This window comes from Podarcis liolepis (genome assembly GCF_965112155.1).
Source record: "Podarcis liolepis genome assembly, chromosome: 1".
Classification (NCBI taxonomy): Eukaryota; Metazoa; Chordata; class Lepidosauria; order Squamata; family Lacertidae; genus Podarcis; species Podarcis liolepis.
The window spans coordinates 84,532,132-84,557,852 of NC_139554.1; the positions used below are offsets into that span (position 1 = coordinate 84,532,132).

Here is a 25,721-nt window from a genome sequence, read left to right on the forward strand (position 1 = left end):
TCTTGTCTCTCCCCTGCCTCTCCAGTAACACATCCTGTTGTACTTGCATGGTTTGTAAGCTAAGAGATTAACACTGTTCTGATTCATGCCGTGTTCTATAGCACTGACTTCTCCTGTGAAGGGTTGTTTGAACAGTCTATCCTCACATCCTCAGAAATGGGTTGGGTTGGTGAACTTGGGTTGTGCAGACAAGGCAAGAGTGAGAGGATGCAGCCTTGGTCCACTCACTCTAGGAACAGCACTATAGCTCTATTGCCTACAATGACTGGCTGCGCAATCGACACAAGATAATATCACCAAGGCCGCTATCTGCAAACAAACAATAAATGCCCCCCAAAATGGCAAGTAGTTTCCTTCCAAAATAGGTTTTATCTTAATTGCAAATGCAGTAAATAAAGAGTTCACTTGTGATACACCAGTGGTTCAGTGCTCAGACATCGTTCCACTAAAGAGCTTAGTCATCGAGCTGTCAAAATCAATTGTAACAGAATTACACTGAATTAACAAGTAGAATAAGGAAAATTAAAAAAATAGTTGAGAATGCATAATTAAGACATCTTTGTAGTAAATAATATACAAGAGAAGACAGCATGTAAATGACTTAAAGCAGGGATACCTCTCCAAGAATAAAAGTAGTTTATTTGCACATACATAGTTAATACCCCCAGTCCCACTAATACAAAAAATCTCTATAGAAACTTACCTATCCCTACCTGCATGTTTCCATCAGGAGGATATTATCTTGGGTTGATTGCAGTAGTCATTGTATCACCACTCTGTTCATTGTTTTATTGTTATACACTGACTGGCAGCAGCTCTCCAAGGTTTTCAGAGGAGTCTCCCAGCCCTTCTTGAAGGTGTGCCCAGGATCAAATCCTTATGTAAAGCAATGCTGAACCCCTGAGCTATCCCCATCTTGTAAAGCATCCCTGAGAAAAGCTTCTATGAAGTGTGGGGTAGACTTCCTGAATTAATAAAATTTGTGTTGCAGTGACCCACATTGGGCATGGATAGAGCTGAACCAGGGTACTGAAAGGAAATGGCTTCTGGATGCTTCTTAGTGCTCATGGTAAGGAAGCAACTCATTCTGACCATATGCAGCAGAAAGTCTCTGGTGGTTGGAGTGGACAGTGGTGAGGATGGCTAAGAGCTTGGTTGGTTTTTGGGGAGGTGGGATGCCTTTGCCTACTGTGCCACTGGGCTTCTCCAACCAACCCCTTCATACTGACCCCTGCACCTTGATAAATGGAATAGAAACACTCCTTGCCTCCCAGCTACCCTTTTAGGGAATGCACAGAGAGGCCTCTTCAAATCTGTGTAATGACTAGTATGTGAAAAGGAGAGAATGTTCCTTTTTCCTCCCTCAACATTTCTGAACAATTCAATGCAAGCAGTCAGCCTTGCCTCTTCAAGGAGAGGTGAGTTGGTTTAAAGAGGAAAGTCAATCTCAGCCTGAAAGTAAGCAAGCCCTGACCCATGTTCTTTGTGCTGCCGGCTGGCTACCTTGAGTATTTTGCTGCCCTCTGCTGATCAAAACCTTGTGTTGCAGCCAGAAATTACTTCAGTATGTGGTTTGTGTGGTGTGGAGAGAGATTGTTTTCACACAGCTGGTAGCACTCACCCTGCCTGTGCTATCTTGGAGACCAACCTGGTCCTCTACCTAGCTGCTGTGTACTTTACATCACGTACAAAAAGTTATTTACAAGCACACAAGTGAAGCCAAGAGTGAATCATTCCCCTTCCCCACTATACTGTTTATTCAGTCTGCTCAGTAAAGTGGGCGAGTCCAGAATATCCCAAGATAAACATCTCTTAAAGGTGTAAGATAGCACTGAGGTTTCAGGCAGAATTTTTTTAATAAGTTTATTTATCTTGCACAGTTTCAGAAACACCTACAAAGCTTTTTTTACAGCTCAACTGCTGATGTTAAAATACAAAGTTCAACAAAGCAAGGAGACTCCCACACTTTGGCAGCCACGCAGTGTTCTGATCACAAGCATCCAACAGCTGCAGGCAGCAGGACTTGGAAACTTCTGGGTTGCCTTCTGCTCCCACCCCCAGATGCTCTGGCCAGCAAGAGGAGGAGCTAAGTCGCTTTCCCCTTATTGCAGCAGTTCTAATAGTGGAGCTTAAACACTGGTTGTCGATGTCAGGCCAAGGGGCATCCCCAATCCTCAAGCAGGCAGGACTATGCTTATTGCTGTTGGGGGCTGTGTTCTGGATAAGGTTTTTTGTTTTCTAGGTCCTACTTTCCTGCTCCCTTGAGCATTCCTCTTGGTAGGAACTATAAGGAATGTAGTGGCTGGGTAGAAAACCCTGCTGATCCCACAGTGCAGTATGCCCCTCTCACTTCCCCTCACCTTCCCCTCTGCCCTGTGCTGCTTCCAGGTACATCTCGGCACTTAAAAGGGAAGGCCCTAAACTTGGATTGCTTAGGTTAAGGACCGGGCTGCCCATGCCTCCTGATCCCTGCAGAGAAGGCAACTCAGTTAGGATGTGGTGCTGATAAGGCCAAGGTTGCAGGTTCAATCACCCTGGGCCAGCATTACAGGGGGTTGGACTAGATGATCCTTGGGGGACCCTCCCATCTCTACAATTCTATGTTATGATTCTGCAATGTGGCTAGATTTTGAAGGATACTGGATTAGAAAGAGCTGGAGTAGCAGGAGGGCAACATACAGTGGTACCTCGGGTTACATACACTTCAGGTTACATACGCTTCAGGTTACACACTCCACTAAGCCAGAAATAGTGCTTCAGGTTAAGAACTTTGCTTCAGGATGAGAACAGAAATTGGGCTATGGCGGCATGGTGGCAGCAAGAGCTAAAGTGGTGCTTCAGGTTAAGAACAGTTTCAGGTTAAGAATGGACCTCCAGAACGAATTAAGTACTTAAGCCAAGGTACCACTGTATTGGGATTGAGGACTTTTAACAAAAACGGGTAGACTTTGGATTGCTCAGACTGGACTAAAAAGATCTCCTGACATTGTTTTTGTTGGGGCAAGGCCAGAAAACGTGCTGGGCAAGTTGGCTACACGGGCCAGATTGATCACCTGTGTGAGGGAAGAGCAGGCTTGGCAGGCTAAACAAGCCACTGCTTATATTTTCAGGCGGGAACGCTATTGCAGATCCAAAGAGCTGTCCCAGCCTGGTGCCTCTTGTGACAGAAGTGGTCTGTACTTGCAATGCTAACCCAGCTGGGCCGAATGATCAGCAGCATCAGGTTCTCCATCCCTGCCATAAATAGTGCTCTGGCATTGGGAAACAAGGCTTGGTTTCTGGCTCTAGCAAGAGAAATGGATCCAGAACTGTTTCCCCACAGGAATCTAATTTACATGGTTGCTGAAAAGCAGCCTTGGTGGCTACAATCAAAAGAACGTGAGGGGCAGGGCGAGGGTTTGTTTAATATTTCCCCATCTTGTTGCCTATCTGCTCTAAATTCCTCGCTAAAACTTTGCTTTTCCTCCTGCGAGGGAAATTAGATGGGAAGCAGGAAAGGAAACTATTAAGCAGCATCTCTGCCCAACATCTGCTTTTCCCATTCTCGGTTGTAACATCAAAAGATGTTCCACAGTAAAATAAATTAACATGGGACTAAAACTTCAGCTGCATGAGATCTGTTGAACCCGCCCCACCCCCTGCAAGGCCAATGGCTGGCTGGAAAACCTTTACAGTGGGTAGGTAATGATCATTACTATTTTCCCCTCCCATCACTCTACAGTCCCAGCATTGCAACACATTATAAACAGCATTAAACACAACACATTAAAACAAAACACATTAAAACACGACACTTAAAAGGGGATCGGCTTGGGTTTGGACAGATGGACTCAGTCACCGGTCCAACCAGAAAGGAAACTTGCTCAACAGCTTAAGGTGCATGGGGAGGGGGTGGAGGAGTTCTTCTGAGAGCCAGTGTGGTGTAGTGGTTAAGAGCGGTAGTCTCGTAATCTGGGTAACCGGGTTCGTGTCTCCGCTCCTCCACGTGCAGCTGCTGGGTGACCTTGGGCTAGTCACACTCCTCTGAAGTCTCTCAGCCCCACTCACCTCACAGTGTTTGTTGTGGGGGAGGAAGGGAAAGGAGAATGTTAGCCACTTTGAAACTCCTTCAGGTAGTGATAAAGCGGGATATCAAATCCAAACTCTTCTTCTTAATCTGAAGACAGGTCCTTGCTACAGGCAGGCACAGTCCTGGGTGAGGATGTTGGGTAATGTCTCATACTTGAAAGAGTAGCCACCGTCTGAAGTAGTGCGGACCCGCAGGGAGCGCATGGTGCCTGGCAAAGCCGCACAGCACATTTGCAAGTTGGGCTTATGGGTGAACATTTGGGCATCGGAGCAGGTCCCATGGCAGTAGTGGAATACGAAGCTGCTGGGGTGCACAATCCACTTGTCCCAGCCCAGCTCTTCAAAGGAAATGTTGACGGAGGCCCGATGGCAGTTGCCACCCGAAGGTTCGTTAAGTAACTTGAAAGCGGCTGGTGTCCCGGGCACCACGGATGAACGCCGGGCCCGGTCACGGCCTCTAGGCTTGGTTGCTGTGACAAGGAAGGGTATCTTCTCGGCATCTGCCACGCAAGGGCAGCCAGGGCAACGGACAAACAGCACAAATATCTTCTGGGAAATGTAGGGCAGGAAGGAGTCCCCAAAGTGGAAGACGGTCCAGCCCTCGGGGGCTGGCACTGCCATGGTAACCACAGGGACCCGGCCTTGGTCAGAGAGCTTGAGTATCTCTACCTGTGTCTCAGAGCCATTCAATGCTGCTTCTGAGAGGTTGCTGCTCTGAACGGTCACGGGGCCTGTGTAGAACCACAGCTGGGCCGAAGTCACCACACGACTCAGAGTGTGGCTGGAGGACTGGAAGATGTAGGTGAAAACTCCCGCGTCCTCCGGAAGCTCATCGGACTGAGGTGGCCCACATGGCACGTCTGCAAAGGACAAGAGAGGTCAGCAGGGGCTTTACTTGCCGTGCAGGCCCAAACTTCGAAAGGCAACAGAAAACAGTATAGACCAGCCATGGAGAACTTGTGGCCTCCCCAGTGGTGCTGGGCTACAGTTCCCATCGTAACTGATCATTGGCCATGATGGGAGTTGCGAGTCTGATAACATTGGGGGGAGGAGTAGATGTTCCTGACCCCTAATATAGGCAAACCTATAGGCAGAAAAGTTAAATGCTGGTTTCCAGATCTCCCTTCTGGTTGTTATTTATTGAACCTTCATAATAGCTCCCAGCATCTGGCTTGTTTCACACAAATACACACACACACACACACACACACACACACACACACACTTTCTGCTTGTTTCATGCTCTAAACAGATTTTTAAAAGCATGAGATCTTGGTCCCCAGACCCTGTTTGCTTTTCCTCCTCCCAGCACCAGAAGCGTGGGGTCCTCATTTTATTCTTTACCCTGCAACCGTGGGCTAGGATTTTAAAATGGAACACTGGCTTTGAAGAGCTTGAAAGAGCTGGAATTAGCATGCTTATGTTGGGCTTGCCTTTCCTAGTTCCAGCCTTAATGTTTGTACCTGTTGTACTGAATCTGCCTACAATTTGCCCACTTTCCTGTTCTAAAATAAATGTGCCTGTGATGTAGCTTGGAGATAGATCTCATCACCGTTATCACATCTGTTGTTAGAGACTTGGAGTATACCTGGGTTAAGATTACACTCACACGCCATAGCAAAATGTGCTGATATTTGCATATCAAATGTGTGACTCTTGAGCAGCACCCCCTAGTGGCTGGGTTGGATTTTCCTTTATGGGACACACTGAATGCCACCCCAGTGTGCTACCTCCTGGCCCTTCCTTTTGAAATCCAGTTGGCTGCTTCCACCCTGCCCTAGGTATGCATGCAATCCTGTGTCCCGCATGCCTCGCTACATCCTGGCAAATGTCATAGGTGCATATATTTATACAGACATACTTAGGAAAGTGGTACAAAATTCAGTCAGGTGTTCTCTTTTATTAGACCAATTAACTTTGGTTGGGATAAGGGTAAGCAAACACTCATGGGCAGTGTCACATGAGAGCCTGCATGTCCTTGCGCCAGCGGAAGTTGGGTCCAATAAAAGACTGCAGACTTATTTTTGTTTCTCTTAACATGCCAGCATCTGTATACGAAGACTAAGTTGCTGCAGAAGAGCTAGTCAAGCCATAAAAAAAAATATTAAGTTCCTTCCCCACCTCCTGTAAATAATTACCATTTTTCGTAGAATTTAAATTACCAGTTTCCCATTTTTCTTATGTACATCCCATTTCATGCACAACTGGAAACTCCCCAGTCTGCTAATCCTGAATGGGGAAAGTCCGTATCTGTCTCAAAGAATGCTCAATAAGCACTGCAGTCCTATGCACAATGCCAGTGAAACACCCTGGAAACAATGGGGCTTGCTTCTAAGTTAATATGTGCTAGGTTGGGCTGCAAGGTTGCAGCCTTAGGTGTGCCTGCACAGAAGTATGTCCTGTTGAATTCACTTGCTTCCAGGAAATATTGCATACTTTGCATTGCAAAGTCTCTTTAAACTCAGTTGGCTATCCAAACTCAGAACTGGGCTGCACAGCTACAAGAGGGAAGGGATGTTCAGATGATACTGAACTTCAGTGGGAGTCCCAGTTTGGACTGGAGGAACAGAGGTAAGCAATTAAGACTCAGGAGCATTTGCAGGTTGTGGATTTCTATATATATATAATTTTTCTATTAATTTTACAATTTCAAATCAACATTTTACAAACTTTAAAATATCCAGTGACTTCCCTTCTCTTCCCATGGTTCATTTTACATATAATACATCCCTGCGTATTTTATTATAACCATTCAAATCAGTTTTCCACTTTTATATCCATCAAAAATTTTTTACTCTGTTGAATTTATCTTAATGCTGCCAGCGTTTTCAGCCGTATACAGTTATTTTCCATATATTCAATAAACATTTTTCAATCTTCTTTAAACGTTTGTTCTTCTTGTTCTCTTATTCTATATGTTAAATCCGTAAGTTGTGCATATTATGTCAACTTAAGTTGCCAATCCTCTTTAGTTGGGACCTCGCTCACTTTCCATTTTGGGGCTAACAAAACACAGACCGCAGTTGTTGTTGCATACATAAATAACCTTTTCTGGCACCTGGGAATTTCAGTCTGGGCTATCCCCAACAAAAAGGACTCTGGTTTTTTGGGGAAGGTTTTGGATTTCTAGAGCTGGAGAGGAACGCTTTAGGTGGGGGAAGCAAATATGTCAGGTGTAAAGTCTTGGGGCAGATGGAAGTTGGTATTCTGAAGCGTCTAGGGAGGCTCTGAATTGGGGAAGGCTGCATCTGAGGCAGTGGGTGCTAGGTGACTGAAATTCCTTCCATAAGAAATCAATCAATTTTTAAGACGCCACACAATTGCTACTTTGTGTGTGGCTTAACTCCCATAGTAAGCCCTCACGTAATGGGTTTGCTTACCTCTGGAGGGGAAGGCGATCACCTGGGATGTGTCCTCTTCCTCCCACCTCTGAGCAGCTGGTGTGTCTGAGGCATGGCGCCGGCGGATCCCTCTTCGTCCCACCTGGACCCTTTCACCTTGAAAAGCAGGACCCAGGGACTCCAGGAAATGAGCCCTGACTTTTTCCAGGATGAGCTGCCTGTCAACCTCCCCGCTGCTGCAGCCAGCCACGGCACCCGGAGCCAGCAGCAGGACCAGCATGGAGCTGATGAGGGTCCGTGTGCGCAGAGAGCTCTGGTCCAGCATGTGCAAATAGAAGGATGTGCAGGGTGTGCAAAATTGCTGCTGGGTGGATGTAAGGGTGCGAGCTGAGTCTGTGGCCAGGAGCTGGTTCGTGCTCCAAGGAATGTGTGTGTGTGTGTTTGTGCGTGCACAGAGGTCCTATGCGTTCTCTGAGGTGGTCTTGCTCCTCCGTTTCCTCCTGTGCATCTAACTTGCCGGGCTCCTTCTGCCTCCTGACTCCCTTGCTGGAGTAGGATGGCATTGAGACTGTATCTGACACTGACGCAAGTGTCTGCCAGCCATGAATATTATCTCCTGGGCAGCAAAACACAGGAGACGTCTGGAATGCAAGGACAGTGCTGCCCCGGGGACAGGGCTTTAGGGTAGGGTACTCTGAGGGAGAGAGGGAGGCAATCGAGGGCTGGGGTGGCAGCAATGGGGCACAGCAGAGACCAAGAGGGCAAATGCGTCCTAGTTTGTCTCCCCCTCCCCTCAATAACAGCCTGGAGATCCGTGTTGGTTCTTGAGTTACTAAAATCAGAGCTAGTCAATCTGACCAATCCCAGGAATCATTAGGGAGATTCAGGCTACAATCCGATACCCACTAGCCTGGGATTTAGCTCCCTTGAGTTCAGTGGGACTTACTTCTGGGTGGCCAGGTATTGGGTTGCACTGTAATATTGCCGTGCAACCCAGGATCCTGCATTCCTAAAGGCCTCACTAGGCAGCTTGCATGGATATCGCACACAAAAGAGCACAACCGCATTGCACGTTGCAACCCATTGGTTCGGTATTCACAGGTGCTGAAGTGGATCGAGGTCTCCAAAAGGATGTGTTAGAATTACTGGAGTGGATTAAAACAACCTTTAAACGTGCATTAAAAATGTTTTTAAAAAGTCACACCCTTTTATTACAGACCGTGTGGGTGGTGAGAAGGGGTAACTAATTGCGTTTTGCTTAGCTGTGAGTACTGTGGGATGATTAAACAATGTCCCCACCTGGAAGGATGCTCCATCCACTGCTCCCTGCTCCTTGGTCCTGGATTGCATTTCAGAGATGGGCTTGCCAGATCCCAGCCTGCCTGGTTACAAGGCTTTTAATCCTAAAGAAACTAAATCCATGGCTGCCCCTGCCCCTTCTGACCGGGAAAAATTCTGAGCCCAGTGAACCATACAAAGCTGCCTTTGCAATGAATCGGACTCTTGGTCTATCTCGCTTGGTGCCATCTGCTCTGCCTGGCAGGAGCTCTCAAACTCCCTTTCAGCTTGGTGAAGAGGCATCCCTTTCACTGGAGATGCCAGAGATTGAACATGGGACCTTCAGCATGCCAAGCATGTGCTCTACTGCTGAGCTATGGCCCTGTCCCAGCTAGAGCTGGTCAGCCGAGTGAATCGGGAACCAACACCACAGATTTCTGCTCATAGTGCTAAACACAACCCCCTCCCTACATCCCAGGGTTGGGGGCACAGGATGTGTGAAGTGGTGACCGGAATCCAAACGCAGACAAATAGCTCATGGATTGAGGGAGAGACTACAAAGAATGTAATTTTTCAAGCACGTATCAAAGAATTCAGAACATCTTGCTGCGCCGGCATCTGTTGGCTGAGGTTAAATTTCAACACACTCTCAAACTGTGGTGCGATCCGGTTCCCACTGGCAGTAGGGATTTGGTGGGGATGATTCCTGGACCCAAAGGATAAGGAAGCAAACCTGGCCTGGACATTTTCTGGGGTGGGGTGAAACTGCTGCCAATGCCATCTCACCTGACTTTGTTTCCAGTGATGTATGCCTGTCTGGCTGGCTCTATGAAAGAGGGTGGCAACTGAAATGGGTGTGTGGGTATCCTGCTGTGTTATAGAATAAGTAGCTCAATCCCTTGGCAGTATTCATGTTCAAACAGCCCAGGGGTCATCCTGGATTTGTATCACAAAACCCTCCCACCTTCTTCAGAAATCCAGGGAAGACCCTTGCTGCCCTGTACAGGCCTAACTTCCCGGTGCTCAACAAAACAGCATCAGCTGGAACAGTTTACATGAAGCAGAATAAATAGTGTCTCACTTCTAAGTACAGGTAGGTATTAGAATCATGTAGCTGGGACCTCAGCGATAATCTAGTCCAACCCTCAGCCAATCCAGGAAAGCACTGCCTCATCCCTGACAGTTGTTTTCCCAGTCTCTGCTTAAAAACCTCTAAGGAAGGAGGGTCTGCCACATCCCAAGGCATTCTGAGCAAGCTAATGAATTCACCCCCATCTCTGTTACAGCTTAGCAGTATGCTGACAGGCGTTGTTTTGTTTTGTAAGTATGGGTATTTGTTTATTTTTTTAATTGCATTACGACATGTAAGCCCCGAACTTGAGCCTTTCATAGCACAGTTCGGGGGGGGGGGGAGTTCCCCCTTTAATTCTGTCAAATGCATAACCCAGCTTTTACGAACCTGACGTCTTCCAGATGTTCTGGACTACAACTCCCATCAGCCCTAGCCAGCACATCTGAAGGGCACCAGGTTGGCAGAGGCTGTTGTAAACTGACCTCTCCACCACCGCTATGTGTTCCTCATTGCAGGATCTATGGCTCCTTCCTTCTCAGGCCCCCACCCTGGATTCCATTCTTTTCTTTTTTAACCTCTCAGCTGAGAGCAGGCTGCCAGTTGTTCCCTCCTGGGAAAGAAGGAAGCCAATCTTTTGGGAAATGGGGAAAGTTGCAAATTATCCTGAAAATGATGCGTGCGTTTAAATGGCACCAGTATTGTTTGTTGATAATATTTGTAACATGGAAAGCAAATGAAGAATGCAGTTTATGGGGAGAAAAACAACTTAACAGCTCAGTACTTGCTGAAATGGTGGCAGTGAGAGAATATTGAGTTTTCCTGTGACCTTCTGCTTCTCTTTTGGCTAATGTTGCCATATCCTTTGTCACCTCCCCATTCCAGTCTTCAGTGATAAAATACTTTCCAGCGCTGTAGCCTGGTTTCTGATTTTACTTCCAAAGTAGTATCCAGCAGCAGAGACAGCTCGAGGTTAAAGGGGTCCCCAGTCAAAGTGCCCTCTTGTGCCCCCACCCGCTTTTTGCGGATAGGCTCCTTCAGGCTTACAGCCCTCTAAATTTCCATTTCCCACAATGCCCTGGAATGTCCAACATAGTGTCACCTTGGTGCATTGGGAAAATTAAGATGGAGGCTGGCAGACCCAGTTGCCTCATGTGGAGGACAGGTGTTGATGGCGGGCCCTATAAGGGCTCTGGGGTCTCAGCAGCTACCCTGGAGTACCAGGTGCTGATGCCAGACCTCCTTCCCAGTGTTTTAAGCCAGTCACTCTTGCAGTGTGACAAGAACCAGAATTTCAGGCAGCCTGTGGGGGAAGGGGTTATCCTGAGGGGTGGTTTACCCTGCTTTGAGGCCATGGCGACCCTTTTCTCCCCGTCCCCTGAGGTGGGTTCTGCCTGAGGCAGCTCCAGGGCTGAGGGATGCCTTTGTGCTCCTCCCTGCTGGGCTCTATACTTAGCCAAGCCCCAGCCCCCGCTTATCAGCCCAGCCATGTCATCAGAGGGTATTTTTGGGGACAGCAGCTGCAGGCATTTGTAACGTCGAGTCCCTGCTCTCAGACGCCTGGTGAGCAGGGCAGCAGAGGAGGAGGCCAGGGACCCACAGTATGTGAGGGGCAGAGGGTAGGTGTGTGGGGAAGTGGTGCAGGATTGGCAGACCGGCAGCAGGGATGCCCAGCCTGGGGCGCCGCGGTACAGAAAGAGAGAGAAGAACGAAGGACAGCAGCTGGCATGAGGATAGATGGATGGATGGGCAAGTGGAAATCGTCTGACTGGAGGAGGAGGAGCTGATCGATTGACAGAGTGGGGCAGTCGAAAAGTGGATGCACAAGGTGGCTTGAGGTTAGTGAATGCCGGGAGGAAGGCAGGCCGGTCCCCTCACAGCCCCTTACGAGGTAAGTGTCATGGTGGGGATAAAGGGGAAGGAGCTGGAGGGAGGCAAAGTTATGGCAGCGGCAGCGGTACTCTGGAGCTGCTGTGTGATGATGGCTCCTCCAAGATTCAAGTCACTGAGGGATGAATCAGATGAGAAAGTATTGGGGCTGGCTTTGGGATACCAGCAGAAACCACAGCACCAAGAGCCTGGCTAACCTGAAGCCTGGAGGTGGTGGTGTGTGTGTATGCTGCACAAGGTGATGATAATAGCCCAGAGCCTTGCTTTGAAGCAAACCCTTTCTCTCCATCCTGCCCCTGCCCCTGACTCAAGTATACAGCACACAGACATTCTCTTCTCATCCCCCAGCTCCTTCTGTGCGAGGAGGATGTTCACACAGAAAACCGGAGCTTTTTGAGAGAGAGCTGGAGGAAAAGAGAAGGCTCTCTGGAATGTTCTCCCTCCCTCCCGCTCCACGGGGTGTCAGCCTGTTATCAGTGAAGCATTACACAGAACAGGATAGGGCAGGAATGCATATTGCGGGCCCTCTGGGGTCTGGTGTGGTGTTTGGGCACAGAAAGCAAGCTGTGAGGTGCCCAGTTCAAATCTCGCCTCAGACTCTATGCTCTTTCTGAGTGGTCCTTGAGAATCCACTATCCTCTTAGCCTCAGTTCCACCCCCTACCCTCCCACACTGTGTGGATGATAATACTGACCTACTTTAAAGTTGGTGGATTGCAAAAACACTAGAGATAAGTTGGATGAAGGAATAATCAGTCTCATTTAACATTATCATCCCCATCTTCATGGACTGGTGGCCTAGGAACTGTCTCATAGCCATCATGGCCCAGAGTGGGGAATCCTGGGTCTTCCCTCCCATGACTTGTGTGTCTTGGGGTCATGAAGGGGGGGGCAGTATATAGTTGCATGTATACATGATGCTTCTTCCCAGATTTCTATGAATACCCACAAAATGAAGGCGCAAAGTAGTCCTGTCTCTCCATTCATTCCCCTCTGATTGACACATATACATTATATGGTATGTGTGAACTATCTTGAGATGTCCAAAGACAGAGCAAAATAAAAGTCTGATGGGACAGCACTTCATGGTGGGTGCAACTACAGAAAGGAAAAAGGGTCACCTCTTCAGGAGGCGTAGAATTGCACACCGAGACCATGTGTCTGCCCCTGACCTTGGCCTGCTGCCAGCATGGAGCAGCTGCTGAGATTAGGGCAAGGGGAGAATTTGATGGACTCCGCCTGCCCAAAGAGCATTTGTTGATATCTTATTTTGTCCAGAGGACCTGCCCACAGGATCATAGGGGCCAGAAGGTAGTCCAGTACCCTGTCCTACTTACAGCAGAAACCTTCTGCTCATTAATTCCCTACAGGCTAACCTAAACCATACAGGGCTAGCACAGGGCACAAAAGGGCCAGCATCACCGAAGCAGGTTGGTACAAAATGGGATTATCTGGTGGGATTTGCCTGGAGGCATAACCAAAGGAAGCCAGTGGTGGTGAGAGCAGCATGGGTGGGTTGAATGGCTCTGGCCTCCACCTGCCATGTGATAGCTTCACTGGCTGCTGGAGAAAGGTTGGATAGCAGTGTGATAAAAATATGGGTAGGATAAGTGATCGCCTGCTTGCCAAACTGAGTTCTGATCCACTTAAACATCACCATTGGGTTGAGTGAACTAAATTGCAGGGAAGGTCTCCCTCCCCGTCCTTCACCTCAGCTTCTCCAGCAATGGTTCTTTCTTGATCTCTGTAGGTCCCTGGCCTCAGCTGTATCCCGAGTGTGCCAACCATGGATGCCTTTGGGGGAGCCCCCCGATTTCTCACCTACCCCCGTACTTTTACAGTGCCGAGTGGCACCAATGCGGTCCTGAAATGGCAGGTAGCCGGTGAGCCACGTCCCAGCGTCGCCTGGGAGAAGGATGGCTCTGTGCTGGACCTGCCATCAGGGCGGATGTTGGTGGAGGCTGATGGGGATGCGTACAGCCTGCTGGTGTATCAGGCTGGTCCAGCGGACAGTGGGCGCTATGTGTGCAAAGCTAAGAACAGTGTGGGTGAAACCTACGCGGCTGCTACTCTCAAAGTGGAGGCAGCAGAGCTGAAACCCAAAGGAGAGCTCGACATTCAACCTCCGGTCTTCCTGAATAGGCCGGTCTCTGCACGCGTGACCAGGGGAGAGGATGTGACCTTTGCCTGCAGGGTCTCGGGGGAGCTTGAGTGGGAAAAGGATGGGTGGAAACTGTCAGACATCTTTGAGAGCAGCCATTACAAAGTGGGCAGAGAGACTGGTGACTGGCACTCTCTGCACATCTATAACACCCGTCTCCCTGATGCCGGTGTTTATGTATGCCGGGCACAGAACAGTTTTGGAGAAACCATGGCTGCAGCTGTGCTCCTAGTGGATTCTGTAGCATGTGTTCCCCACTGTGACATGTTTACACCCCAGAACAGCCATTTCAAGAAGCAGCTGGAGGCACAAGATGAAAAGTGGAGGTGGCATCATCCTGGGCAAAAGGTGTCATCAGAATCCAGGCAAAACGGAGAAGTGCTTCCTAGCCCACCCACGCCAAAGGCCTTTACCGTCAATGAAGGGAAGCACGCCAAGTTTCGCTGCTATGTAACCGGGAAGCCCAAGCCAGAGATCGTCTGGCAGAAGGATGGGATGGTCCTGTCCCCTGGAAGGAGACACTTGCTCTACGAGGACAGGGAGGGCTACTTTATCCTCAAGGTGCTATACTGCACAGCTCGGGATTGTGGCCTCTATGTATGCACAGCCTGCAACACTGCTGGCCAGACACTCAGCGCTGTGAGCCTCCATGTCAAAGGTGCGTACACTGTGGGGAGGGGGGACAGAGGGGTGGGTGTCTGAATCCAGGAGTCAGAATGAGAAGGGCGCTTGGCATGTGGGAGGGCAAAGCCTGAACAATTATGGGCGCCTCTAAGGGACAGAAGAAGGAGTTGATCTAGTTGAAAACAGGGGAGCCTGTTTTCAACAGGATTAAAGTATTAGAGGTAGGACAACCCCTTGAAGGTGTAGAAAAGCAGAGACAGGGTGGAGTGGTGGATGTTACAGCATAAATTCTGAGTTTTGAGTTAAAAGTTAACCCTTCCTCTTACACACCCTTCAACATTTCTCTGATGAAAATAGAGGTGTCCTATTCTATTATTATTATTATTATTATTATTATTATTATTATTCCCCGCCTATCTGACTGGTTTGCCCCATCACTCTGAGGAGCTTCCAACATATATAAAAGCATAATAAAACATAAAACATTTTAAAAAACCTTCCCTATACAGGGCTGCCTATGGGGAATGCATATCTCCATACCCTCTTACATTTCTTTGATGAAAATAGGGGCATCCTAAAGAAAAGTGGAACATTCTGGGATCAAATTAGAAATTGGGACAGCTTCTTTAAATCTGGGAATGCCTCTGGAAAACAGGGACACTTGGAGGGCCTGGTCTTAGATTATGGAACCCATTATGCCTGCATGACCTCTGATCCACCCTTGCCCTAATGGGAATGATGAACCAAGCAGCCAATTGCTCCAGGCTGGGAGAGTACAGACAGCTTATTATGTAAAATAAGAACCGTGATGCAATAAAGAAGTACAAGCCCCAGAGTTGGCAGTTCACTTGCCAGAGGGGGGACGGGCCTGGAGCCAAAGCGGTCTCATATGGAACTCCTATGGCCTTCTCTTTTTGGGCCTGAGAGACAGTAGCAAACTCAAAGGGTGGTGGGTACTGCTCCCTGCTTGTTGTCTGCTTTTATGCTGAGGTGTTTGGGTGACCCTTCTGGCACATTCCTGGAAGCCTTGCCAGGAATGGGGAGTGTATGCCACTCGCCACTGACAGTGCCTATGAAGTGCTGAGTAGTTTGGGTAGTAGCCAGAGAGACCAGGTCAGATGCCAAGTGCAGGGATGAACATGAAATATTTCCCATCCGGAAGGAGGAGACATGGCATGTGAGATAGAGGTCCTAGAACATAACTTGGCAGGATATTCTTCCATCTTGCAAAAAGAACCATAGCCTTTTTTACACATACAATGAATGCGTGCAGAAATTACTCAAGTAATCAAGAGGTGTGTGTAGGTGGGCAGGGGGGTAGGATAATATCTGCAGCTTTTGTGCCTGCTCACTTGAACAACTGCACATTGACAAATCTTCGGAGTTATGTGCCTACAAGCTATAAGCCCATGGGATTTCTCTCCAGAATTACTGATCAACACATAGAAGTTGAGTGTGTGCGAAGGCAATGGGCACAATCCCCTCTTTTACCCATGGATTCTACTCAGTTTTTTGAGTAAAGGAGGCTCTTGGTGGCTCAGAGAACTGAAGGAGATTTTGTTTGCTGGCTAGCAGGATAGTGAGGCCTAGTTACACAACGGAAGATGAGGTGGAAATACTCCTGGATTATGGGTGGGGATTGCAGGACTGAGTCCTCCTCTATTGCACATACAACTCTAGATGTCAAGCTGAAAAATTAATGTCCAGCTTGCTCCTAAATCCATTTAAAAAATAAAAATGGATGAGCATTCATTGCCAGATTATCAAGTAGGCACTGGCCTATGGGCCCTATGCCTTTTAGGGGCCCCGTGACAACGGATCAAAATAATATTGATTTGATTTTAAAAGGAAATTACAAAAACATATTAGGACACAAATTGTGGCCCCCCATCCCACCCCTGTTCGACTGCCTAGGCCCTAGAGGCCTCCACAGGGTTTAATCCCTTGCTGTGAGCATTTAGTCATGTGATCTTCCACCTGCGGTTTGAAGTGGTTTTTACTGTTTTGCCCTGCTGTTGAACTAGACCTCCGCCTCTGAAAGGATGTTGAGGGGAAAGGTCTGCCAGTGCCAGGGCCAACAACAGCCTGCTCTTTGTCAGACCTGGAAATTGGGCTATGTTTGGCCTTGGGCTGCCCACAGTTCATGGTGCTGCCGCAGCAGAAGTAAGAATTCCTTGTAGAAGCTGCTGGCCACCCCTGGACCTTTGTGGACTGGTATGGGACAATTCATACTAATGCATGTCATATTGGCTAAAATGAGGGCAAAGTGTGACAAGGGGGAGAAAGGGGGGTGTGCTTAAAAAAAAAGTTTTTCAAAGTGTGACAGCACTTATGGATGTTCCCATTCTTTGATGGCTTGAAGCCCTTAATTTTGAAGAGGGTTCCAAGGAGATAAAGGGAGATGATGATAAAGGCTTTGCTGAGTTGTGCACTTTTGTTTAGCCTGGAGAGCAGAATCTGGGAGGTGGATGCGTGATAACAGGCTTCAGTTATACGTCAAAGGCTGTCCTTAATAAGAAATGAACCAACTGTTCTCTGAACCTACTGAGGGTCAGGCAAGATGAGAAATGGGCTTTACAAGGCGGAGGGTGGGAGTAGGGGTGAGAGATTGAATACCAGAAAGGTTTTTCTGTCCATAAGAATAGCCACGCTATGGAACATGTTACCCAGAGAGTTTGAAGTGCCTGCATTCGTGTTGTTGTTTTTTGTTTTTAAATAGTTGAAACATCTGTCAGGACGGGAGCCTGAGTGGATAAAGGATGGAAAGAAAAAATCCCCTCAGAAGAAGCAGAGAAAGAGAGATGGCTAGTTGTACAGAGGAACTGAGTGGGCCAACTGTGGCCCATTAATAATAAGTTGAATAAGTTATTGTGGCATGCTGGTAAACAGAAGGGAAACAGAATACAGATTGTTTATAGCCTAGATTAAGCAAATAGTAGATGAGGCAGTACAACTGTTCCCTGACTGTACCCCTTCAGATTGAATTAAATGTTTATTTTATCATCATCATCATTATTATTATTATTATTATTATTATTTAAAATTGCATACTGCTATATCATTAAAAAAATTCAAAGCAGCTTACAGCAATAAAACCATACAATAAAACCATAAAAACTATATAAAGCACTCTTTGCTCATAGAAAATGGGACATGATAGAAAAGTGTTACAGCCTGGCCTTTCCCCTGAAATGCTAGCTTTCTTTGGGTGTGGGAGGGGTGGGGGTTTGCCCGACTGAAGTGGCTCAATCAGGATTAGTTTTACCACCTCACTGCTTGTGTTGACCTGGACCAACCAGAACATTATTTCTAGGGGGAATTCCCTTTAAAACATGACACACATTTTAAATGATTATTTGTTGTTATCTGTCTTAATGTCTTCTCATCCAGGGCTTAATCTTTGCTAGGCCTCAGTCCTGACATCTATTCTCAGTTCTGAGAACTTTGGATGAAGGGCGATATACAAATTTAATAAATAATAAGAATATAGGATGCTGCCTTATACAGAGACAGCTATTAGTTCAGAACAGTCTGCCCTAACTAGAACCAGTTTCCCAGGATTTCAAACAGGGGCAGGGCTTTATTTCAGCTGGAACTTGCCGGAACTCAGTTCCATCACCTCCCAGGTGGGGCCTTTGCCATTATAAGAGAACAAGAGAGGCGTTCATGGTGAGTTCTGGCACCTTTTTTATTTAAAAAGGGCACTGGACAGGGGTATCTCCATGGAGATTCCGGGTGATTGAGTCGGAGGCCTTCTGGATGCAAGGCACATACTTTTCTACTGAGCTATGAGCAGGGGTGGACTTTGGTAATATGGTGCCCTGAGCAATGACAAATTTTGGCACCCCCTCCCAAATAATTCATCTTTTCACAATAATCCCTTTTGCAACAGTTACTTTTTAAATAGATATTCTCATTATTATTATTATTATTATTATTATTATTATTATTATTATTATTATTTTGCACCTCCTCAGCTTGGCGCCCTGTGCAAGGGAACCACCCACACCGCTCTAAATCCAGTGCTACTATGAGAAAAGATGAAACTTCTTACCAGTTGGGTGCAAAGTATATTAATCTTATCACTGAGTAACCTTATAGAAACCCCATGCATTGGAGATTAAGGGGAAGGCCTTCCAGACAAAAGGATATTATTTCCAGACTGACTTGAGCCTGGCGTCTTTTTGTCCTGAAATTAATCACTGAGCTCAGCTGTGCCATCAAAGCAGCCCCTGCTTGTTCTTCCCAGAGCAATTTGCCCTTGCTGTTTCCCACATTTCCATCTCTGTGTTGCATTCCCTTGGGCTGCTGTGTGGGTGGCAGGTGTCCCTTTGCACTGGGACCCGGATAGCTGACAGCAAAGAGGTTCAGTGTGATAGATACCACATGCCACCCACTTAGCACTCTGCCACTTCTCAGAATAACCCTTGGTAGGAGAACCTGGCTGCCCTCCCCCCAATTCTGCCTCCCAATTCTACATTCCAATTCTGCTTCCCAATTCTGCAGGCAAAGGAAGGGCAGGTACTAGCTGAATATTCCTCAATACCTGTCCTCAGGGCCCCACAGCAGCTTTACAAACAATTGAGTTAAACCTTTCATGTTTATCTAGTCCCTTTTTCAGTTTGATGGCAAAACATTCCAGAAAGAATGTGGGCAGGAGATAACCACTAGTGCTTGTTAAAACAATTATGTTTAAACCCTTACATTCATATTCCCTTTCAAGGTTTGATGACAAAATATTCTAGAAAGAACATAGGCCGGGGAGATTGCTATCATGTTTGTTAAAACTGCCTTGTGCATTTGTAAATGTTGAGATTCAGTATTCATTAACGCCTCTGTTCATCTTACTGATTATTCCATGTGGCAAAGCCCCAAAGAGTTTAACTAGTTACTGACACTTTCTCATGATGGATGGGGGGGGGGGTGTGTGTCAGTGGATGTCACACCAAGAAAATGTGACGTGGTGCTCAGCTCTTTGGTCTTCCCAAGCTCTAGAAAGAAGAACCAGATAGGGGTTTCTGGGCTGCAGATGTGCTTGATGGTTGAAGTAGGAGCCCAGCCAAATGGAGAGGTGAAAATATCAGTTGTGTTGGTTGTGAAACAAAACACAAGGAAGCCAGAGGACTGAGGCAGGAGGGCTGTGGCAACAACAAAGAAACGGACCTTGTGAGGGAGAAGAGTGATATTTTCTGGATCCCAGCACCCTGACTCTTTTCCTCAGCTCTGGGACCCTGAAGATTTCAGTTGTCTCTGTGGAGATGGGCCTTTTCTTATGTTCAGGTTTCCACATACATTCAGGTCCATCTTTATCTCTTTTTCTCACAGAACCCCGACTGCGGTTCCAGGCACCGTTGGTGGATGTGGAAGTGCTGGAGCGCCAGGATGCAGTCTTAGAGTGCCAAGTGCCTCTGGAGACCATCCCTACAGCGTGGTATCTTGAAGACAAGCGCCTGCAGCCCAGCCCCAAGTACCTGATGGAGGAACAGGGCCTGTTGCGGCGGCTGACAGTGCGGGATGCCCGGGCCGACGATGATGGCATCTATCTGTGTGAGATGGAGGGCAAGGGCCGCAGCGTTGGGGAGCTCTCAGTGCAAGGTGAGGAGAGTTTTGGAGTCATGTGTGGCTATGATAGAGGCTCTTCTTCCTGTGCTAACTGTCCAAACTCTTTCTTCAGGTCTGATTGTGAAGCGGTTGCCGCGGAAGCTGGATGTGATGGAAGGGGAGAATGCCGCCTTCTATGTGGAGACGCGGGAACCTGTGGAGGCACCAAGTTGGGGCCGTAATGGTCAGGAACTGGTGGAGGCACCACATACCCTCATCAGAAGCTTTGGCAAAACCCATCTTCTGGTCCTGGTGCACGTAACACGGCACGATGCTGGGGTCATCACTTTCACGGCGGGCGAGTCGCAGACCTCCGCACAGCTCCGTGTCAAATGTGAGTGGAGAGGAGAGATGGGGCTAGTTGCAGCAGGAGAAGGAGCATTCAGCTAGCCACAAAACCCATTACATTTGGCCGTTGACACAAACTCCAATCGTTAGTTTCCTCACTAAAGGAAAAGTTTGTTATTTCCTGTCTTTCATCCTGGACTGGATTGGAATTGATATCCCACAGAAAAGTGGTTTGACATATCCACTCTAGAGTCAAACTAGATTCACCCATAACGAATAATAAAATCATAGAATTATAGAGCTGAAAGGGACCCCCTGCAATGCAGGAATATACTGTAGTGTTCTAGTTGGTAAGCCAGGCCTGGATCCAGCCTGATTGAGACTGCCCTGAATGACGTGGAGTCGGGTCATGACTGAATTGTCACAGAAATTTAAACCAATATTCTAATAATGACTAACACATTTCAACCCCTCTTTTGACCTCAGGTTCTGGTTTTGTGCTGTCTTTTAGCCATTCTCCTATGAGAGCCCTTCACAGGTCACACTCTGCCTTTCAGAGGGTGTCACCAGACTGCCAATATTTTGCAGGAGGGATGCAAGCAAATATCATGAAATTTAGGTTTCTGCAATTAAAGTAGGTTAAAGTGCTATGTCACCAGAGTGCAACGAACCCACTTTTTTAAAAAATGTACTTTTTGTGTTAGGAAAGTGGCAGGAAATTGCATTGAAGCAGGTGGAATGAATGAATGATTAATGGAAAGTTGTGTAGTAAACACCCTGCAAGCAAATCAGGATGAATAGGAGGATCAATGATCATTGTTGTATAACCATCCTGCCATAATTTTAGAATGAATGTTAAATAAAGACCAGATATAATCTAACCTCCATGTAAGCTTTGTGCAAGCAAATCAGGATGAATGCTCAATAAATAAGTTGTCTAGAGGAGCCTTGAGCATCTCTATGCCAAATGAGGATCAAATTGCTTTAGAATCACAAGAGAAAGAAATTGCAGCTAAGCTACAAACTAGCTACTTGTGAGACTTTACAGCTGAAATCTATGAATAACCCTTGATAAAGAGTTATTGTACTTGAAACGTCTCAGGAACAAAATTAATCATACAAAGAAGGCTTTGCTGACAGCAGCTGTTTTTGTTTTCTGTTTTTCCTGCTGTCCAACAATCTAGCTGCTCCCTGCTCCCTGACGTATGCCCCAATTGTGTGTTTCTCTGCCTAGATGGTTTGTTTTGCTAACAGTTTCAGAGGCTGCAATTGATCATGCAAAAGTAGTTGGAATGGGCAAGGGCTGCTTAATATTTTATCTAGGTGTTTGTTCCTCTCCCATTCCCTCAAGCTTCATTCCCATGCTCTGGAATGGGGGAGGGAGGACAAGGGTTAAATAAGCCACCCTATCACTCTTCCGCTCTTGATTGCAGCCTCAGAACTGCTTTTCTGTTTAAAAGAGAAAAAACTAACAAACACAAAATCTACTTTGTGGGAAGGACACACAACTTTGTTTAATGTGTATTTTGGCCCTAGGTCTATCAAGCAGATAAGCAGATTGAGGATTTTCTTCCCTCCCAAGACATCACTTTTTGGGTTTTAAGAGTGCAAACTGAATTTGTGTAAATGTACATGCTGTTAGCAACATCACATTGAAGTGTCTATTCTGCCATGTGCAGATGTGATGAAGAGCTGTAGATGACTATTGCTGTTTGATGCACACACATTGCCACGAACCACTGATGGCCTAGATAGGGGCTAGAACTGAAACCCAATCATAACAAGATGGAGGTTAAATAATTTGTCTAAGAGGCTTCATGGTATTCAGTTTGTACTGAATGGGCTTGTGACCCCTCTAAACTTAAGGATCAAGTTTGTAGTTTTGGCAAACTCACAAGCTTTGTTACTGGAGAACCATGTACCCTTCTCCTCTCCCTTCCCCTCTTCTTCCTCCAGGCCCTCCCTAATTCTGTTCTAGGGGTTCCCCCAATAACCTGGAGCAGATTCAGGGAGAGTGCAGGAGGAAGAGGGGGTCCTATTGCACTAACAGGATGCGCTGGTTGTATAATGTCATCTGACAGGAGTGCCTTGCATCATTTTAAGCTTGTGCACTAACTGTGGCCTTAGATAGATAGATAGATAGATAGATAGATAGATAGATAGACAGACAGACAGACAGACAGATGCTGGCCCGTTATCCATGCTCTGGATTATGCCCCAGGTTAATAAGATGGAAAATTGATAGAACTGAATTATTTTTTCTAGGTGCCAAGAGGATCCCACCAAGTGCGCCCGTGGCAGCAAGGATGTGCATGTCACGCAACAATGCTGCCCTCCTAACTTGGTGCCCACCACCTGATGTTCACCGCAGCCCACCAAGTAGTTACATTCTTGAGAGGCAGGCAGTAGGAGAAGCTGAGTGGGTGCCTTGCCTCACCACTGATGTTGCCAGCATGGTTGAAGTTCCAGGCGATGGTGTGCCTCAGGAGGCTGACTACCGTTTCCGTGTGTGTTCTGCCAATCAGTATGGAAGTAGTGGCCATGTGGAATTCCCAGGCACTGTGCACCTTGGTAAGCCTCTCTGCCCCCTAATAGTGACTGGACACTGTCCCTTACTCAAGCATGGACATTTCAAGGATCTATGACCTTTTATTTTTGAACCACTGGGCACTCTCTTCTTCCACTGTCCTTTGCCATTGGCCTCTGCAGCTGTGAAAACACTAGAAGTGTTGCCACTTCCTTGCTTTCCTGGGACATGATGATCTACCTGCCTGCTAGACTACCCTTACCATTTAAAGGGAAGGACCACTACTCTGTCCAGCTACCTCCTGCTTATATTTGCTCAGCAGGGCACCTAAATTAGCTAGGCTATTTCTTACTAACTAGCCAGTATCTTTAGTCGAAACAAAATAGAAAAATTCCTTCCAGGAGCACCTTAGAGACCAACTAAGTTTGTTATTGGTATGAGCTTCCTGCAGTCAGCTTTGGAAGCTTGTGGTTTTCTTTTTCTTTCTTTTTTGGGGTGGTGGTGGGAATGCTCATTTCCTTTTTTTTTGGTCTTGTCTGAGACCTCCCTATTCCTTTTTATTTTAAAGCTCAGTGTATGTGCTGTGATTACTATCTCCACCTTAGGCAATTCACAATATACTGTGTGGCGATCTTGTGACAGTATCTCCTTCAAACCAGGCCTGCTTCCAGCATGTGGCATATCCGTGGAAGTAGATGCCTTTTGTCTGGTACTGGTGCCTCTGTAAACAAAATGGCTAGGTTGTGCTCAGGCGAGGAGCAAACTGCAGTAGCAGAATCTGGCAATACAAGCCACCCACTGAAGCTTCGCCACAGATGTGACAAACCACCCACCATGAGAAATGTGCTAACAAGCTTTCACAACAGTGATATATAATGGATTGTTTTCACTTACTAGATTTTTTACGGTGTGCAGAAATCTAAATTAAATATATAAAAAATACAAGCTATCATTTCGATGATGGGTACGTCATATGGATGCTGCCCCCCCCAAAAAACCCACCTTCAGATGTGAGCAGCACCAATTCCACAATAACTTTCCACCTGGAAGTACCCTCAGACAATTGAATGCTTCCCATTCATTTTCTTCCACAATCTGAAGTCCTTCCTTCCTATTTGTGTGTGCCAGTTGAGTGTGTGTATACATGCATGCCTCACCCATTTTGAGCTGACTTCCTTCATCTCTGTCTGCCTTTGTAGTGCCCAGGGCTCGTATACAAAAAAGACTGCAAGATGTGAAGGTTCATGCTGGAGAGGATGCTACTTTTTCAGTGCAGCTTTCAGCCTCTCAGAGCGGTTGTTGGTTCTTCAATGGGAAAAGGCTGGAAGAGGAGGAGGGGGAAGAAGGCCAGCAGTACCAAATCACACACAGCGGGTTGGACCATGCTTTGCGGATCAAAGGAGTGCAGCTAGCAGCCAATGGGTCTGAGGTGCAATTTGAAGCTAATGGTGTGAAGGAATGTGCTGCATTATGTGTACAAGGTGAGCCTTTGGTTGGATCTAGGTAGCGGGCCAGGAATCAGTCGACTGTACCTAAAATGATTACATGCAAGCAACCATCCCATGAAAAGAGCAGTGCTTTGCTCATAACATACAACAGTGTTCAACCTTGGGTCCCCAGATGTTGTTGGACTTTATCCCTGACCTTTGGGTAGGCCTGCTTTGGATTATAGTCCAACAACATCTCCGGACCCATGGCAGAAGAACAGAGGTTGGGCCGATGGATTGTTCTGCTGTGAGAATAATAGTTTGATGGAATTTAGATGGAAATAATGGCATAGAGGTTAAGGTTTTAAAACCTCTTCTGTAGGTTTTTCCAGTCAAAACCAGAGCCCCATTTGCAATTATTTTCAAGTAAAACAAAAAAATATAGCAGGAGATCTGATCATGAATTTCCTGTGCCATATGTGGTCTAGCCCTCCAAGCTGCCAGCTGTTATTCCACTTGGATTCCTTGCAGCTGGAATCTTTATAGCTGTAAATGACAACAACTGGCTTCAAGGCATTTGCATCAGATCTCTTTGAAACTCCCCTCTGACAGTTTACTCTGAATTGCATTTGTTTATTTTGAGTTTCTGTGATTTGCACTAGTCTTTGCACAAACCAAAGCCAAATTGGCGCAATCCAGTTCTGCCGAAACTAGTAGATAAGATGTTCTCCTGCACATGATACATTTCAGCCAATCTGAAATCTCAGTCATAACTTATGTTGTCTTATGTATTAATTTAATTTCCAAGATCTCTGTGCCCTCCAAGGCATCTCCCCTATATGATTAAAAATGTATAGCACAGCTAAAATAACATATATGCATGCATAAATACAACTGAACATAAAATACATCGGTTGCAACTGCATAACAAGTAAAACAGCAATCCTAAAAACAAAACAAAAAATCAGATAAACAGAAGTAGCGACAGTTTAAGCAATTAAAATAAATGGGAAGCTTGTCTTCTTGTTTGCCTTGTCTGTACATTTTAATTTTTATTGCCCTTTAAAAATGTTTTTTCTATACTATAAAGGCTACAATTCATTGTGCATAAATAGATATAAACATACCTGTTGTTGTATAATATACGGTATGTATGAGGCGTGACATGATTAAAGGAAATTTCCATTGCATTTCAGTTATTTACAAGGATTACCCAAGGAAGGCTTTTAATCTGAATCACTGTTACTAAAGCAGGAACTGTCACAATATTCTTCTGAGTAAAGGAGATTATGAACAGTTGGATTAAGCCTATGGATCCATTGCCTTGGCACCAACTGTGTTGAAAGATGGAACAAATCAACACAAGCTTCGTATCTGTCACTCAGAGTTGTGTTTAAATACAGATATCCTGATGATTCTTCCATCCCAGCAATTTATTTTGGTTATCA

At 46.5% G+C, this 25,721-nt stretch overlaps 2 protein-coding genes across 17 annotated transcripts in view; one reads left to right on the forward strand and one right to left on the reverse strand.

Annotated features, from left to right (window-relative positions):
- Positions 1 to 1,832: 1,832 nt before the first annotated feature.
- Positions 1,833 to 9,304, reverse strand: INHA (inhibin subunit alpha). Its single transcript, XM_083512056.1, has 2 exons — positions 7,449 to 9,304; positions 1,833 to 4,928 (listed from the first exon to the last, which is right to left on the reverse strand). Exons 1-2 carry the CDS (start codon positions 7,732 to 7,734, stop codon positions 4,174 to 4,176), a joined length of 1,041 nt encoding a protein of 346 aa, XP_083368182.1. The 5' UTR covers positions 7,735 to 9,304; the 3' UTR covers positions 1,833 to 4,173.
- Positions 9,305 to 11,279: 1,975 nt separating this feature from the next.
- OBSL1 (obscurin like cytoskeletal adaptor 1) overlaps positions 11,280 to 25,721 on the forward strand; it is a 164,772-nt gene continuing 150,330 nt past the window's right edge. For 3 of the 16 annotated variants that reach the window (XR_014518542.1, XM_083471620.1, XM_083471629.1), the window contains exons 1-6: positions 11,280 to 11,647; positions 13,396 to 14,464; positions 19,756 to 20,025; positions 20,105 to 20,365; positions 22,585 to 22,890; positions 24,046 to 24,327. Coding sequence is in view for 12 of the 16 variants with exons in the window: in XM_083471620.1 (XP_083327746.1) it covers positions 11,603 to 11,647; positions 13,396 to 14,464; positions 19,756 to 20,025; positions 20,105 to 20,365; positions 22,585 to 22,890; positions 24,046 to 24,327 (2,233 nt within the window). In the remaining 4 variants the exon portion in view is untranslated. Of the gene's footprint in view, positions 11,648 to 13,395; positions 14,465 to 15,288; positions 15,380 to 15,807; positions 17,312 to 18,455; positions 18,487 to 19,755; positions 20,026 to 20,104; positions 20,366 to 22,584; positions 22,891 to 24,045; positions 24,328 to 25,721 lie in introns of those variants that run through there. The other 13 variants (XR_014518543.1, XR_014518544.1, XR_014518545.1 and 10 more) reach the window with 13 other exon arrangements.

Excerpts from the sequence above, each read along its gene's own strand:
- INHA (XM_083512056.1), bottom strand. The coding sequence starts at position 7,734 with ATGCTGGACCAGAGCTCTCTGCGCACACGGACCCTCATCAGCTCCATG. Across the intron at positions 4,929-7,448 it reads GATCGCCTTCCCCTCCAGAG|ACGTGCCATGTGGGCCACCT; the intron begins GTAAGCAAACCC and ends TGTCCTTTGCAG.